General features: G+C 36.5%; 1 protein-coding gene across 1 annotated transcript in view; it reads left to right on the top strand.

Moving 5' to 3' along the window:
* rapgefl1 (Rap guanine nucleotide exchange factor (GEF)-like 1) overlaps positions 1–17,912 on the top strand; it is a 37,097-nt gene that overhangs the window by 5,446 nt on the left and 13,739 nt on the right. Inside the window, exons 3-7 of the mRNA XM_063903524.1 lie at positions 12,546–12,624; positions 15,522–15,720; positions 16,409–16,506; positions 17,271–17,383; positions 17,573–17,740. Of these exons, the coding sequence (XP_063759594.1) occupies positions 12,546–12,624; positions 15,522–15,720; positions 16,409–16,506; positions 17,271–17,383; positions 17,573–17,740 (657 nt within the window). The remainder of the gene's footprint in view (positions 1–12,545; positions 12,625–15,521; positions 15,721–16,408; positions 16,507–17,270; positions 17,384–17,572; positions 17,741–17,912) is intronic.

Genomic DNA, 17,912 nt, shown 5'->3' with positions numbered 1-17,912 from the left:
CAGTTAGCTTGTAGGCTAAAAGGTAATTTTCCTGTTTCCAACATTAGCTAGATGTAGCTACATGTATCATGGTTTGGGAGAGTGGTTAGCTAGCTGACTGTAGCGTGAAGCCCTTGAGATGTCGAGGGCTGCAGCTATTTTGCAGGAGGACTATTTTGTAGGAGGACTCCTCCAGTTTCTAATTTTCCATAAAGAGACTTGTTTGCATTCTTTGACGAAGTTCAGACCATTGATCTTCCAAGGAATATTAGACATCTTTCTTTCTTTCAAAACGACAAGTAGACTAACTTTACTGAATTTACTACCACTGTACACCAAACAGTGGAGATCACAGGGACGTCTTGCAAACCCAAGTGAATATCTCACGACTTTATTCAGATATTGAGCTTTTCCGGGACATTGAAAACTCTTGAAAAGTCGTTTTACTATTGGTGCATATTTGAATTCACTTTATTTAACTACCAATTTGTTGTATTTTAGTTTACTGAAACCAGCAGAAAACTGGGTACAGGGTTTTGTATCAGTTTTGACAGCAACTGTTTTATAAGGAAATCTTTATAAATTAGAAGAACAAATGATGGATAATCCATTGGACGCTTTTAAAACTAAAGGGATTTTGTTACACGCATAAAATCTCGTTAAGCAGCTACATTAAAAACACGTCTTGCCATAGCTAGTTGACGCTAGCAATGAAGCTAAATGACATATACTTACATCTCAGTCCATTTAGCTGACCCTTTAACCAAACCCACTTACAATTACTTTAAATTACACTTGGATGTGTTTACGCAACAAATATGATGATATTCAACACTGTTGTTGCATATGTTTCTGACATCGTGCAGCCCTTAAACCCGACTCTGTGTGAGAGGACTGCAATAGATTTATTCCTGCATCCACCTGCCGTCCCTGTGAAGATATTTCAAAGATGTCATTAAAGGAACAAAGAGGTTCAGATATAAATATAGCTGTGTGAATGTGTGGTTCAGAGTTATTTTCAGCATCTTGAAGACAAAGATAAACCTCCTGTGTGTTTCACTTTAATATTTGGTCAAACATGTTGAAGGAAATTCTGCAGTGCATATAAAACAAAACGTTATATTTTATTAGAGAACACACTTTTACTAAGTCATGAGGACACCCCGCTGTTACTCGACACCATCATGAATAATCCACTTCTTGTTAAACTCTCTCAAAGGAAGCATTATCAGCTGTGTGTGTCTGTGTGTGTCTGTGTGTGTGTGTGTGTCGGTGTTTGTGTGTCTGCCTCTCAGTAGTTTGTCTTTGAGAGGCACGGTTGCTCCTCACAGGTTTGATGTCTTTACTGTAGGCCTGCTGCACATTTTACACCCTAAAGATATTGCACTTTTATAGCATTTTCATTAATATTCACGTCCTGCGATGTGTGAGTTTTTACAGATTTTTCTCTGAAGATGACGCTGTGAGTGAACAGTACTGTATAAACTATAAACCATAAAAATATATATCATGCCTAAAAACAAACAACAAGCAGAAAATCACCATAAAGATTCAGATGATTGTTTTCTAACATTATTATTAATATTATTGTTATTATTAACAATAGTAGTTCAGGCAGTCAGCTCGAGCACCAATGATACATTTACTCGTCCCTCTTACAACCAACCAAACACATTCTCCTGAACCTGCCGCTCTATTGAAGCTGCCAGATCTGCCTCTGCCTCGCTAATGCTACTGCTGCTTCCACGTTACTTTTCACCCCAGCTCCCACCTGTAGGCCCGGGGGGGATAGTTATCTAATCATCACTCAATGTTCTATGTAAATCTGTGGAGCGATGAGGCCGAGCCTAGACGCCAAACTCACACTGGATGCTTATCAAGAAAGTTTTGAGTTTTCTGACTGAATTACTATTACAGGAAACTTAGATTAGAGTTTATTCATCACACATTTTGGAAATTGTCTTGTTAAAGCAGCACCCTGTTAACAAGGCATTCCGCATTAGATAACAAACAAATATACTGTATATATTTATAGAATATCCACAGTATACAAAATATAAATATGTACAGAATAAGTTTGAATACACTATACTAGACCATCCTTCTACTATAGACATATAAACATAGGGAAACTATTTCGCACAGGTGTGTAAGGTAGTTGCAGTTTCTTCAGAATGAAAGTGAAATATATATAATACATAATTTGTAGCGCCTTTAACACGTCAAGATTTCCGTTTTTACAAATGGACGAAGGGATGGACAAATGGGATTTTTTTGGTAACGTCAGTAGTTTAAGTAGTCAGAAGTATAACATAACATAGGATGCTATTACTTGTTAGGTGTTAAAGTGTTTATGTTCATCATGCGTATCTGTGTGTGACTATCAAGCCTATTTGTGCCTATCCTATATGAATTGAGTACAGAAATCTATATTTGTCTTACTTTGCAACGCTAAGTAAAGGTAAAGCTAATTTAATTCACACCCACACATGTACAGACATAGACACCTTAATGAATACTTACAGAGTATGGGAACCGCGGCGCATTCTGGGGCATCCGTGGAGGATAGCATCTATAGCAATAGCAGCGGCCTTCTACATAAATCAGTGTTTTTCGGTCATCAGTGGTTTTGCTTCGGAAAATGAATAGAATGTGTCTGGAAAATAAACCCCCTTACACAGAAAAGCTCAAAGCAGAAACAAAGGAGCGTTATTGATAGAAATAAAATAAACAGATATTAAATATTCAGAGGCCCATGTCAAGTTTACAAATGGGTGGTACAGAACATTTAAATCTACATGTCTTTTTCAAACATATTTTTTATTTGAACAAGACAAGAACAAATATACAAATTGTCATATTTCCATACTTTTTTGTCTTGCTGCACTGATAATGAAACATTTCTAGTAAACCCAGCATACAATTCACAAGATCAAAGCAATTAATTAATTAAGATAACAAGGCACGATGGTTTGGGGGACCTGTCCTTGATCCTCTTGAATTCATTATACACTACATTATTGTAGTAGCAGAGACATTACAGGCATCCATCTCTTTAAAAATGTTTTAGTTAAAACAGCTTACGTTATGCTAACTGAACGGCAACAAAACGTTGGCATAATAAATCTCCCAGTATATGTACGCATACTGCATTATTTCCTGTTTTTAATCATATTCCCAGAGAAGTGGTTTGTGTTACTGTAGTTCAGCAGATGGCTGACATCCAACACATTCGGCATCTCTTGCTGATGTTTGCTACGTCTCCCTTGCTTCCCTGTTAGATTAAAAGAATGAAATGTTATCCCATGGTCCTTTTTTGTTTTGTTCGTTGTTCATAGAATAGGCTGCTATCGCCAGTAACATAACAGAGCATTCTGACCATATTTAAAATGAAGTCACGACTACTCTGCGCACTGTATAGGTCAATTAAATGTTGCGTTCGCTGGTATCCTCTAAAGAAGGATGACTTGCCATTGATCATGTCACATTCCCATTACCTGTACACGCTAACAGACACATAATTTGATTCAACGTTTTATTATTGATGTAAAATATTTAAAGATCATAATCCACCAGCAGGACACAATTAGTAATACACTTTACCCTACAGTGTAGACTGTGAATTTATTTTTAAGATAGGGTCAGAGATTTTTTTACTCAATGTATGGACTTTCTGATGGATTGAAGTATCGCTAAAGTTCACCAAAACATGATATATTCATTGTGGCAAGAAAGTAAAACAAGATGTTTTAGAGCTGCATCAAGACAAAACAATGACAAATAGGATCAACAATCATAACAAACCTTATCTATAAGGATCTTTAAATTTGGTTATTGGAGAACATTTGGCCTCCTTCAGCAGTTTCCTCTCTGCGAAAGATTCTAATAAAAGTCTACGTCAGAAACGTGATGCAGATGTGTTTGTACCTTTTGTTGTTATGATGATCAAAAACATTTTTCTCGCCATTAGATGCATGACTCATTCTCAGGTAAAGAGCTGCTTATCCACATCTAATGGCCTGCAGGAATGAAAAGAACATTTGAGAACATTAACTCAAGAACGCCCAACCAAAATATCTTAAGAGGGTGGAGGAAATAAAATAAATCTTTAGGTAGAACTTCTGCGTGTTCTGGGTGTGTCGCTCAGACAGTAAGGATAAGAAAATAATGATGTGAACGAGTGTGTACTTGTACACAACTGCACTCCATCCTGTAAGTTTCATCACCTATGTTTATATTTATTTCAAATTTGACATGGACAAAAAAGTTGTTATCTATAAAATCAAAAGTAAAAAGAAAAGTTTGAAAGAAATAATAATTAAAAATGAAATCAAATTTTGATTTGTGCCTGTGTAAACATGTACAGTATACATTCATTACATAACATTTTGGTTTATAAACTATTGGTATCTGTGTAATGTTCCGTTTGAACAATGTGCAGCTGCTGGTCTCTCCCTCAGTGAGACTTGCTTTATGCTGATGATGTTGTTCTCTACTGTCTCAAACTGAAGTGTGCACATAGTACAAAAGTTCTGTTTTTAAATACACCCCAGATGTTGATACCAGTTTACCCTTTAAAAAAATACAGTATTTACATATACATAATTTGTCAAATTAATTGATTGCTATTTTCTACATTCCATCCATATTACACCGTTTTCATACCCGAGTTATGCAGATATTACAACCACATTAAACCTATGTTACAGCAATAGTTCACACATCATAGTAACACTGTTATTGCACCAATAGTACACATTATTAAATCCCTATTACACCCATGTACCCCAATATCACACCCATATTATACCGATGTTATTTCACCTATATTTCACTGTTTTTAGACCCACAGTACACCCATGTAACAACAATATTACACCATAATTACACTGTTATTACAGCCATTTTACACATGGACACAGCCTTTCAAATCTGCTGTCTTCCCGTTTTGTGAGTGTTTCTGGTTTTTGCTCAAGAGCGACCTATTACAATAGTGTCTTCAATGACCTCTGGTCTCAGACCGTAATAATTATCTCCACTCTACTCACCTATTTATCATTTCTTAATCAAATAATCAAGCCTTGAATTATAACAGTTACAGTGAACAGCGCAGAGGATTACATAAAGCATTGAAAGAACACACAAACAAACAGACAGCAGTTGCTAGGGGCGACCACTTCACAGTAATATCACTGCGCGTGCATGCAAGTGTGTATCTCGCAAGGAGGAACAGCAAGACGAAAAACTTTCCTGACAGTTTTATAAGAGGAACAAACCTGGCAAAGCTTTTTACACACACACACACACACACACACACACACACACACACACACACACACACACACACACACACACACACACACACACACACACACACACACACACACACAGGTGCAGGCGTGTCGAGGCAGGTGTGTGTTTATTTAAAGTTTCATGCAAGTGTGAAAGGGGGACAAGTTTGGTGAGGATTTCTTCACTGATGCCCTTCCAGACTTTTTAATACCACTAGGAATTCTTGTTATTCTCTATTGTTCTCTATTGCACTAATTATTTCACCGTTTTGACATTAAAGGGGCCCTTTTATTCTTTTTGGGGTTCTCCCTCTCCTGTAGTGTGTTATATATAACATTTTGTATGTAAATGGTCTGCACCGGCTAAAATCTCTGTGTTCCATTCGTAGGAGTTCCCCAAAAAAAATGTTTAAATGTATCTTATATCACTTTGCTACGTGAAGAAAAACACGTCTAAAAATCCTTGCCATGTCGTAGCACTTTTAAGACTTTTGAAAGATGTATTCAGCACTGGTAACGGCTTTATTTTTAGATTAATGAATTCAGTGCCATTTTCAGTGTCTGCAGGAGTTACATTGTTCCTGTGATGCCGGGTGTTTGATTCCTGAAGCCACTTCATGAACATGCTGCCCACTCACTCACCTTCCTCCTCCTCAGCTTCCTGTTTGCGAAGATGTGTGTGTGTGTGTGTGTGTGTGTGTGTGTGTGTGTGTGTGTGTGTGTGTGTGTGTGTGTGTGTGTGTGTGTGTGTGTGTGTGTGTGTGTGTGTGTGTGTGTGTGTGTGTGTGTGTGTGTGTGTGTGTGTGTGTGTGTGTGTGTGTGTGTGTGTGTGTGTGTGTGTGTGTGTGTGTGTGTGTGTGTGTGTGTGTGTGTGCAGATACATAAGAGGCTCTTTAGCACCTGTTCACATAGCAACCAGCTCTCAGACAGACGTGGAGGAGGGGGGGTTATGTTCTTGATGATATATCCATCTCTTAAGTTCAGCTTCTTCTCTTCATTGACATTACATACATTGTTAACATGGCTGTTTATTTCTTTATGGTTTTCATTATCAAAACTGTACCACCTTTATTATAGTCGTGCATATAAAGCTTCTTAAGACTGAAATACGGAAACCTCCAACTTCTCTGCAGAAAACTATAAAATTGTTGCAGTACCTCCCTTTTGACAATGAGCGTGATATTAAAGGTGCCCTATTATGCTCATGTTCAGGTTCATATTTGTACGTTGTGCCTCTGATGTCTCCATGCTTTAATGTTCAAAAAGCTCTTTATGTTTCTCATACTGCCTGTGCTGCAGCACCTCTTTTCACCCTCTGTCTGAAACCAGAGCCCAGTCTGCTCTGATTGGTTAGCTGACCGGTTCGTGGTGAATGCTCAACTGCTTAGATATGTCCTGCCCCTTAGCCTATCATGTACAACGTGTTGGAGAGCTAGCCAATAGGTTCGCCAGTGTTCCATAGTATTGTCATTATGTGACGGAAGTAAACAAAGGAGTCCAATGGAGGCCGGAGTTTAGCCTTTGCAGACCATTTACATGCACAACAAACCTAAACAACACACTACAGGAAGGGATAAACCCCAACATCATCATAGGGCCCCTTTTAGAGAATGAAGTCTTAATATTGTCTTAATAATAAAATCATATAGTTATAGCGTGTTTATAATCCAGCAGAAAGGATTCGGGCATGTAAGGATCTACATGCCAGAATCTAAAGGAATTTTGTATGCATGTATGAATATAATATATTGCTCAGCAGCTACATTATAAACAACAATCCTTGTTAAAATCAGCAGCAGAGCAACGTTAACGTTAGCTGTTATTAGCATGCTACAAATGTCCCATGACATCACATATCATTTAGCTGACCCTTTTATACAAAACGACTTACAACTGATGCACTCAAACATGAAGATACAAACTCAGAACAGCTAAAAACCTGCAAGTATATTAGCTTCAAATAAGCCTACCATTTAAGTGCTACTTTTTATTGTTTTAAAATTGTTATTATCTTTCTAATTATTACTATTAATTGTACTTGTATCATTTATTTTGTATTTAGATGTATTGTTATGTTATTTTGTTATAATGATGAGCTCATTTCAGATAAGAAATATTCAGAAAGGGTTATTTATAAAGTACTATAATGTGTTGAAATGTAATTTCGTCTTGAGCTATTTCATGTTAGCCGTTTTAACAACCGGTGGGCATCACAGTTAAAGGAAGTGCCATTGAGTTACATCATAATGTGTTTAAGTTATAAAAATGTAATTCTTTAAACCAAAAATGTGCATATCTTGAAGGAAAAGTTTTTTTTCCATTGATACTGTATATTATTAGCACCTTAAACCTGTGACACCTGGAACTATTGTCCTAAGGAACCCTAAAGCTGCCTTTTATTTAAAATTATTTTAGGTTTGACTGTTTTAAGTCTCATGTGGGGCAAATCAATAAGACAATAATTAAATTTAATGAGGTAACGTATTTAAAACCATTGATCAATAGAGATTACAGAGCAATTACTGCAGATTCGATAAAATATGTGAGGATTTGTCCTCCAAGACATGTACTTGTACTGGAGTATTTTAACATTGCTGTCTTGGAACATATACTGAAGTATAGTGAATACTTTCTATAACTGCAGTATAACCTCAAAGAGCGTGTAGGCGTTTACATCCCATCAGGATTCACGCTTTCTCTCCTTTTCCTCCCACGTTCACACCATCTCTCTCTCCTGCAGCCTCACATGGGTTTCACTGCAAATTCATTAACATGTGAATGTTTCCCATACGGTATATAATACACGTGACCCACACGTGAGCTGATATTGAATGATTTCTGGGTTTGGTCAAGTATTCAATCTTAACTTGTTTCAAACAAATTACATTGAATTTAATGTGATATTAATAATTATATGATAAACTGATGTGAGAATTATGACATTTTTAATTAGGAATTAAAGCACACTATAAGGTTTAATTAAGCTCGCCAGAAGTTAAGTGACTAATTAAAAAACTATATATATTTAAAATAGAAATACATTTGAAACACTATTATAATTTACAATCATTGCTGTTATTTTCTGTGAGGTACAAAAATAGAAATATATTAAAAATGAAATAATACACAAAAAATGATAATAAATAGCTGCTTTATTTCTCATAAAGTAACAAATATTGAAAAAGATGTATCTTTAAGATCCAATTTTAAACAACTACTATTTTTTGTGAGGTACAAACACTCTGTAAATGTAGGACACCTACTTTTTTATTAATATTCTTCTAATTCTGAAACTGTCAGGTAAAAATGACATTTTTCACAGTTCTGTCAGAAAATGGAAAACAGTGCCAGAAGGAATTTGAAATTAGGAGAAGTTGCAATACTTTTACTATTTCTAACTTTATAATACAGTAAAGTACAATGGTATTGTACACAGCTTTTATTTTATTGGCTAAGATACATATTTAATCAACACAATGCAAATATAAGGATCTGCATAAAATCAATATTAAAGGTGGTAAATATATATACAGTGGAGGAAATAAGTATTTGATCCCCTGCCAATTTAGGTAGTTTACCCACTTACAAAGAACGGTTTATTGTAACAGGGAGAGACAGAATATCAACAAACAAATCCAGAAATGTACATTAAAAAAAGATATAAATTAATAAGCATTTAATTGGGGGAAATAAGTATTTGATCCCCTTGCAAAGCATGCCTTAGGGGAAGGAGGTTATCAGCCAATATTTTATGGTTCATGGCCCCCATCCATCCTCCCCTCGATGTGGTGAACCTCCCTGTCCCCTTAGCAGAGAAACCCCCCCAAAGCATAATGTTTCCAACTCCATGCTTGACGCTGGGGATGGTGTTCTTGGGGTAATAGGCAGCATTTCTCTTCCTCCAAACACGACATGTCGAGTTGGAGCCAAAGATTTTGACTTTGCTCTCATCTGACCTCATCACCTTCTCAGAAGCCTTCTCTGAATCAATCAGAGGATCATTAGCAGACTTCAGACGGCCTGGACATGTGCATTCTTGAGCAGGGGAAGCTGCAGGATTTGAATCCATTACGGCGCAGTGTGTTACCAATAGTTTTCTTGGTGACTGTGGTCCCAGCTGCATTCAGATCATTAACAAGTCCCTCCTGTGTAGTTCTTGGCTGACCCCTCACCTTTCTCATGATCATTGATGCCCCAAGAGGCGAGATCTTAGATGGTGGAGCTCCAGACCGAGGACGATTGATGGTCATTTTGTGCTTCTTCCATCTTCTAATAATCAAACCAGTTGTCTCTTTCTCACCAAGCTGCTCGCTGGTGGTCTTGTCTTCTATTCCAGTCTTGTGCTGGTCTACAATCTTGTCCCTGATGTCCTAGACATTAGTTCCACCATGATCACAAGACCTGTCTCTGGTCTTACCCTCGGTGGAGAGGTTGTAATCTGATTTATTCACTGTGGACAGGTGTCTTTATCCAGGTAACGAGTTGACATCAGGAGTACTTTCTTAATGATAGAGGACTTATGTAACCACCCCGTGGGAGCCAGAATCCTTGTTGTTTGCAAGGGGATCAAATACTTATTTCCCCCAAATAAACGCAAACAAATTTAGATCTTTTTTTTAATGTAAATTTCTGGATTTTCTGGGGGGATATTCTGTCTCTCACTGTTAAAATAAACCATAAAAATTACAGACTGTTCATTTCTTTGTAAGTGGGTAAACTAACTAAATAGGCAGGGGATCAAATACTTATTTCCTCCACTGTATATATATATACTCTTAAGAGTTTGAAGGGTTTCCCTTGATTTTAGTTTCAAGGGGAATATGTTTCTTTTTTGATGTAGCTATGCTAGCATGCTATGCTATGAATCAGAATAGTTTAAGTACGAGGATTTTGCTTTGTTGTAAATGGTGCATACAAAGACACAGAAAGAGGAATGTTGTTTGAATAAGATAATAAAAAGAGCAAAAAATAGTAATATTAAAAAAGCTACGATTGTAAATAATTAAAAATGAAAACAATAGTTACACCCCCAAGATAAAAAATATATAAGAAACTGAGTACAGTAAAACAAATTATAACAAATAGTATTTTTTCAGTCTTTGTGCTAAACTTGGCTGACATAAAGCTGATATCAACAATCTGCTACAATCAACAGAAAATAATCTCCAAGTATTCCCAATATTGATTAACCCTAAATGTAACGTTTAATGCAGAAATGTGAGAAAATGCTGTGTTCAGTCTTTCACATACGGAGATGTTCTGCCATTCTTATATTATCATAGTGATTATCTTTTGGTTGAAACTGACAAAACTTAAACTAAATTAAATTTAAATATATCTTCCAGGTGCTATGTGCTGCAGGCTGCTCATAATCACAGTTAAATATCATTACATTTTACTTCAGATTTGATCTTTAACACAGTTTGGTTAGTTTCAGTCTTTGTGTTTTCGCTGCCCTGCTCTCTGCCTGCAGGCTCACATTGTCAGCAGCTTTGGCTCCATGTTTCTCTTTCGTATTCAATCGGCCTGTACAGCAGAGAAACTATTTTCTGATATTTTATACACCAAACATTATTCTGTCAATCATCCGTATAAAAAATGAACACTTAGTTGGAACCTTTTTGCCTGGAGCCTCCATGAAGACAAACGGTACATAAAAAAACAGATACATGTGAATTATAATACAACGAGAAACAGTAACAGATATAAACATCTGACAATAAAAAATATCATGTAGTTGGGATTAGTCTAGTGTAGTATTAATTGTATGAAAACACACACACACAACACACACACACACACACACACACACACACAACACACATACAACACACACACACACACACACACACACACACACACACACACACACACACACACACTTACAACACACACACACACACACACACACACACACACACACACGTATGACGTTCTTTCCACTCACTGTCGGTTGTCTCTATGGTAACCGCCTGCAGAGAGGCGGACCCCGACACGCCCACTGCAGCATGCATCCCACACACACACACACACACACACACATACACACACACACACACACACTCACACACACAGAGTGCATTTTAGTAAATGCGATCGTTGTGCAGCATTCAGACAAAATGTTTTTCTGTTTCTTTAAAAATAGAAACAGTTCTGGTTCTGCACATTCGAAACAACATGGCCTACATTTAGTGTGTGTGTGTGTGTGTGTGTGTGTGTGTGTGTGTGTGTGTGTGTGTGTGTGTGTGTGTGTGTGTGTGTGTGTGTGTGTGTGTGTGTGTGTGTGTGTGTGTGTGTGTGTGTGTGTGTGTGTGTGTGTGTGTGTGTGTGTGTGTGTGTGTGTGTGTAAATATATGTTATGCCTCTTTAACAGTTTGGTATTTGACTTTCTGATTTGTTTATTTTTTTACGAGAGGAAATGAAAACCTTTATTTTTAAATGTGGCGTTATACTTGGAGTAATGTTGTAGCCTTAGTTTTGACATATTTTCTTCTTTATTTCTGTACTTATTTATTACATTGAAGTTTCAAGTCTGCAAATGACTAATGTTCCCACTTTTGATGACTGCTGATTATTTCCTATCTTGGTAATTCTTTTAATGATGTCTTTTGATGTCTGATACGTTCACATTAATATGAAATGAAACAGATAAAAGCATTCATTTCTGAGAGGCTGGAAACGGAATTTAAAGACATTATGTTGTTGAATAAGGTTTTGTTTGGATTACATTTAACACATTTCAGGTTAGTGTTTTAAAACTAAATACAGTATGTTTTTTCCAATAAATATCTTAAAGCCATAGTTTATCTACGAAAAAACACTCCAGTAGAAATATATACCTGCTCAACTCAAATATTGATGAAGTCATTCGTTTTGTTAAATTCTCCAAAAACTGTTCAGAGATCGATCAGTGGATGCTGATCAGAATAGCCTCCAGGGGCAACTGAAGGCTATTTAAATGATGGATTAATGATTTGATGTTTAAAAGATCAAAAGAATTGTAACAATATCCATTTATATTTCTCAAAGATGAGATAATCACTTCATTAAGATATAAAACAGAAAATGTTCAGCCTCTTAAATAGGGAGGTGTTCAGCTTTTCTCTGACATGTTTTTGTGATGAATGTCACGATTGTCTTTCTTTTAATGGCTCAGGTGATTTGATTCGAGTCTTCGTGTGTCTGCTGTCTTTTTGGATCATTAGCGATATGTTCTGGGTGGTGTTCAGGTACAGTCTGTAAATCTAACCTCTCTGTGTTTTTGTCTCCGTGCAGAAACCTTGCTGGATGACTTCATGTTGACACATCCCATCTTCATGGCGGCCGACAGGTTCCAGCAAGTCCTGCTGCAGCAGTATCCTTCACACACACCCTCACACACACATACCTTCCTTTCTGTCTGCATGGCACCTAATGAACATGCAAACACGCATGCTGCTGCATTCTGCTCACAACCACTGTTTATTCTGATTCAATGGATGTTTTTATTTTGAAATTGTTTGGTTAGGTTCAGTCTTTGTGTTGTTGGGCCCTGCTCTCTGTCTGCAGGCTCACACTGTCAGCAGCTTTGGCTCCATGTTTGATTTTCCACTTTAATCTGTACAGCCAAGACAATCTAAATGCACTATGCAGATTCCCATGAAATGTCTCCAGAGGATGGACCATTTAGATTTAAAAGACCCCCTGAACCCTCTTGTTGCACCACCCTTAGGGAAAACATAACATTTTCGCTTTGATGCTTACAAAAACCAAGCTGAATGTCCATTATAATAAGTTCTTTAAACAAAAAACATGAAGTGTATCTGATGAAAAACACAACATAAAAATGAATATACCTTTGCAAACTAGAACAGAAGTATGTAATAAAAAACAATACCATTTTAAACAATTAATATCATTACTTCCCCGAATTATAGAGGGATGGAGATTTTTTTATTTTCCTTTTTGCATTTAATTTCTCACTGAATACCATGACGTCATGAGTGTTATTTTGTCAGATTTTGTTTTATTTTAGTCTTTTACCAAGTTTTAGTTTTAGTTGACTAAAAGTCTGAGCAGTTTATATTGTTCATATTTTAACCTTGTAAAACTCAAACACACACACAAAAAAAATATAAATAACAAATCATTGCTTTTGAAATAGTGAAAAAAACCAAAGGTGAAAGAAGTATTTTACATCCCGACCCCGACTTTAGACCAGAAAAGTAACGACTATAATAAAGATGAATTCCTTTAGTCAACTTAAAGTTCACTTAAGCTAGGACTCGATATGTACTTAAGTAGCAATACTACAATGTAAAAATACTAAGGTACCAGTAAAAGTTCTGAATTCAAAATTGTACTTAAGTAAAAGTACAAAAGTATAAGCATTTAAAAGTACTTGGAAGTACCAAAAGTAAAAGTACTTGTTATGCAGAAAGGCACATAAAAACACCATATATTATTTATTATTTAAAAAAATGGTGCATTAAGTAAAGTACAACCTTTGCCAACAAAATGTAGCAAAGTATAGAGTAGCAGTAGTAATGTTAAAATACTCAAGTAAAGTACAAGCCTCAGTCTGGTCTGTGGAGATGTTACAGTAAAAGGTGATATTAAAACAAACGGTGAATAAAACAGCTCCTTCAGTGCAGACAGAAGAGTCCATGAAGCAGGATGAACTGACACTTACAAACTCACCCACACAGGGGGGGGGGGGGAGAGGAAGCGGAGCAGAGAGGTGTGTGGGAGGAAGAAGAGTGGGAGGGATGGACGAAGACAAACACTCACTTTGGTTTTTTATTTCTTCCAAAGAAAAACAAAACAGAAAAAAACGTCTTTAGTTTCAGTAAGGAATAGAATCGTGAAGATGAAACGCTCAGGGCTCACTCAGTCGGTAAATAAGGATGTTTTTGCACATTTGATTTGGATGAAATACAAGGAAAAGTGATTCATGGAGCCATGGATTTAAGTAAAGATATGCGTGTATTATCTCTCAAAACTAAACTGAATGTACCTTTTTGAAAAGCATCATACTAAATATTTGATGACTTTATTTTTAATATTCTACGGGAAGTCTCGGACGGATTTGTTGGCAAAAGAGCTGGAAAAGTGAAGAAATGTTTACCTGCACTAATAAGCAATATTATACTAAATATTACAATATCGTGATTTAGAACAGGTCAGGAAAGCAGCTCATTATAATTCATTTTCACATTAAGACGTGTCTGTTATGCGAAAATGATTCAGTCTTCTGGATGTGTGTGTGTGTGTGTGTGTGTGTGTGTGTGTGTGTGTGTGTGTGTGTGTGTGTGTGTGTGTGTGTGTGTGTGTGTGTGTGTGTGTGTGTGTGTGTGTGTGTGTGTGTGTGTGTGTGTGTGTGTGTGTGTGTGTGTGTGTGTGTGTGTGTGTGTGTGTGTGTGTGTGTGTGTGTGTGTGTGTGTGTGTGTGTGTGTGCGCGTGCAGTGATATGTGGGTCATCATGGCGGCGTCTCTGAAGCTGAAACATTGAAACTAAATTTAAATATTTAGTAGGGCCCTTTTTTTTTTACATTTACAGCTTCTCTGGCGTTATATTTTATGGATTTTTCACCCTAATATCAATACAAAAATCCTCACAAATCCCTTTCAAATTCAAATATCAATAACAACAATAATAACTTTGTTGTTATCACTCAAATGTCTTTATAGAGTATAACTCGTCAGTGTCTGCCGAATTTGTATTAATTGAATAATGATACTAATAATATTATACTATGGATGTAAGCTTTATCTTTATTACTAATAGAATGATAAGGATATTAGCTTTATCCTAATAGGCTATTATTTAAAACTTCTGATATTTCTGAAGCCTTATTAGTGTGATTACTGTACACAAATATCAGCTGTAAACACAGTAAATTTACATGCAAAAAAACTCTGCAGCTGCTTGATTTATTAAAATCTCCTTCACACATTTTTTTATTGTCCGTTTCCAATGACACATTTAAATATGAGCTTTTACTTGAGAATTTTCAGTTAACCTCTTTTTGTTTTCCATATCAGGATTTGAAAAATGTTTAATTTTACATTTCCATATGAAGTTTCTCTGTCATTTTTAAGTATTAATTAAATAATTAATTTATATATTATTATTTATTATTTTGTAAAGCTTTTTTGTAATGTATCTGCCATTTTTCCCTTTTCACTTTGGGCCGGCGTGAATTGACCCTCCGCTTGCTGGTGTGGTAAAGTTTCTAAACTCCAGTTCCCGCCTTAACTTGACTCCCTCAGATTCAACCTGGAGACGGAGGGGAAGCAGGGCGAGAGGGGAGGGAGGGAGGCACAGGGGGAGAGGAAAGATGGAGGAGGAGAGGGTGAAGGGGGGATGGGCCGAGCAGAGCGGAAGCAGGCGGTGCTGAACGTCGCCTTCCGATACCTGGAAACCTACAGAGAGCTGCTGCAGGAGGAGCGCAGCAACAGCTTCCCAAAGGTCAGTGCTCCTCAAATCTCACATTTGTTAATTATTCTTTATTTCTTATATACTCCACTTTATATTTGTATCATTTTTTTATTTTTGTTATTCCTCTTTATTTTTTATATTTATATTGCTTATCTTTTTATTCATTCTTTAATATATTCCCTTTTCTTTTCCCTCCAAAAATACTGTATGTATACTCATGGTTTTTAAAACATTTGTTTTCCTTGTTTGTCCTTTTATATTATTTTATAATTATTTTTCTTATTCATTTATTTTTATTTTTGTATCGATCTCACACGCATGCATCTACATATAATTACATACAGTATTTGAATATGTTTTTTTGCTCGTGATCTGAGTCATTTAAAGGTGTAATATTCAGCTTTTCTGCATTAAAATGTATAATAACAAGTGAACCTATTTATTTATTGATATTTACTTAAGTTCTTCTTATTTGTTAAAATCATAGAAAAATGTCCATAGTTTCTAAAGTAAATCTAATAAACCATTTACTAATGTTTATTATGAATGTGATTTATTGTTACATTTGTATTAGATGTGTTTTCTTAGTACTTCATCTCTATTTTTCTCTGTTTACCAGAGGTGAAAACCCAGTCAATGCTATAATTGATTATATGTTTATGGATAAAGACGTTACTGTTGGTCATTCTTCGTGAGACAACAAACTGTGTGTGTGTAGGAGCTGTACATGTGTGCGGTTCAGGAGCTGAGCCAGAATCCTGAGCTGGTGGAGGACGTTCTCAAACTGCAGAGATGGACCGAGATCTTACACTGCCCGTAAGACACACACACACACACACACACACACACACAGTACACACACAGTACACACACAACACACACACACACACACACACACACACACACACACACACACACAAAACCATACACACAGAGAACATCATACGATACTCACAGTGAAACTCACTCACTGTGATACACATACGCATACACAAAAAACACACAAAAAACACAGACATGGACACTCAGTAAAATACACACAGTAAAACACACTCATAACAATAATACACACACACTGACACCCAAGGTAATAAACATACTAATGCAGACAGTAATACACACACTCACACTCACGACGATACACACAGTAATACATACAAACACTCACAACCACACACAATAACACACACTCACAACTTTCAAAAATACATACAATAATAAACATTACACGCTCATAATAATACACACAATTATAGACACAGTTGTTCACACTAATACACTCAAGGAAACACACAATAATACAAAGAGTGTTTGACATGATGTGATGTATATGAACTACATAACAATAATGAATATTTATCACATGTATCAAATATAAAAGTGTGTATAAATCAAGTTTAGATTTTTTGTCCTGTATTTAAAATAAATTCACAATGTGTTTATAATAATTATCATGCAGTAATGATCATACACTGTTTTTATTATAAGTGTTATCACGTATTATGAGTTTATAATAAAGATGTATCACATAATTATTACACATTTATCATGTAATGATTTGTATATTATATGTACTATAGCTCCGATGAGGAGAAGGAGATCAGGAAGAAGCAGGTCCGTCCTCTCTTCAGACACTTCAGACGCATCGACGCCTGTCTTCAGCCCAGAGAGGCCTTCAGGGGCTCGGACGAGAGTACGACACACACACACACACACACACACACACACACACACACACACACACACACACACACACACACACACACACACACACACACACACACACACACACACACACTCTCATGCTTTTGTTCTTTTGAGATGCAGTACAAACAAAATGTCACTAGTTGGCGCTCTAATATCTCTATATCTGTGTGTGCAGTCTTCTGCAGGGTGTACACCCCGGATCATTCCTACGTCACCATCAGGAGCCGTCTGTCCTGTCGGGTCGGAGAGATTCTGGCTCTGGTCCGAGAGAAGCTCCAGTACAGTGAAGACCAACCGGTTCTGCCCGGAAACCTCATCCTGGTGGCCGTAACATCTGCTGGAGGTCAGCGCACACTGACTTTGACCGTTAACAATATGTTGCATTACGTTATGTTTACGTTTTGATCTCTGATTGTCTTTCATAAAAGGATGTCACAAATCGTATTACCAGTGAAATTCCATTATTCTCGGTATCAATTCGATACCATGGTGAAAAAACAATAAAATAATAATGG

This window comes from Eleginops maclovinus, chromosome 16 (genome assembly GCF_036324505.1).
Source record: "Eleginops maclovinus isolate JMC-PN-2008 ecotype Puerto Natales chromosome 16, JC_Emac_rtc_rv5, whole genome shotgun sequence".
In the NCBI taxonomy this organism is placed as follows: domain Eukaryota; kingdom Metazoa; phylum Chordata; class Actinopteri; order Perciformes; family Eleginopidae; genus Eleginops; species Eleginops maclovinus.
This window is presented reverse-complemented; position numbering and strand designations above follow the sequence as displayed.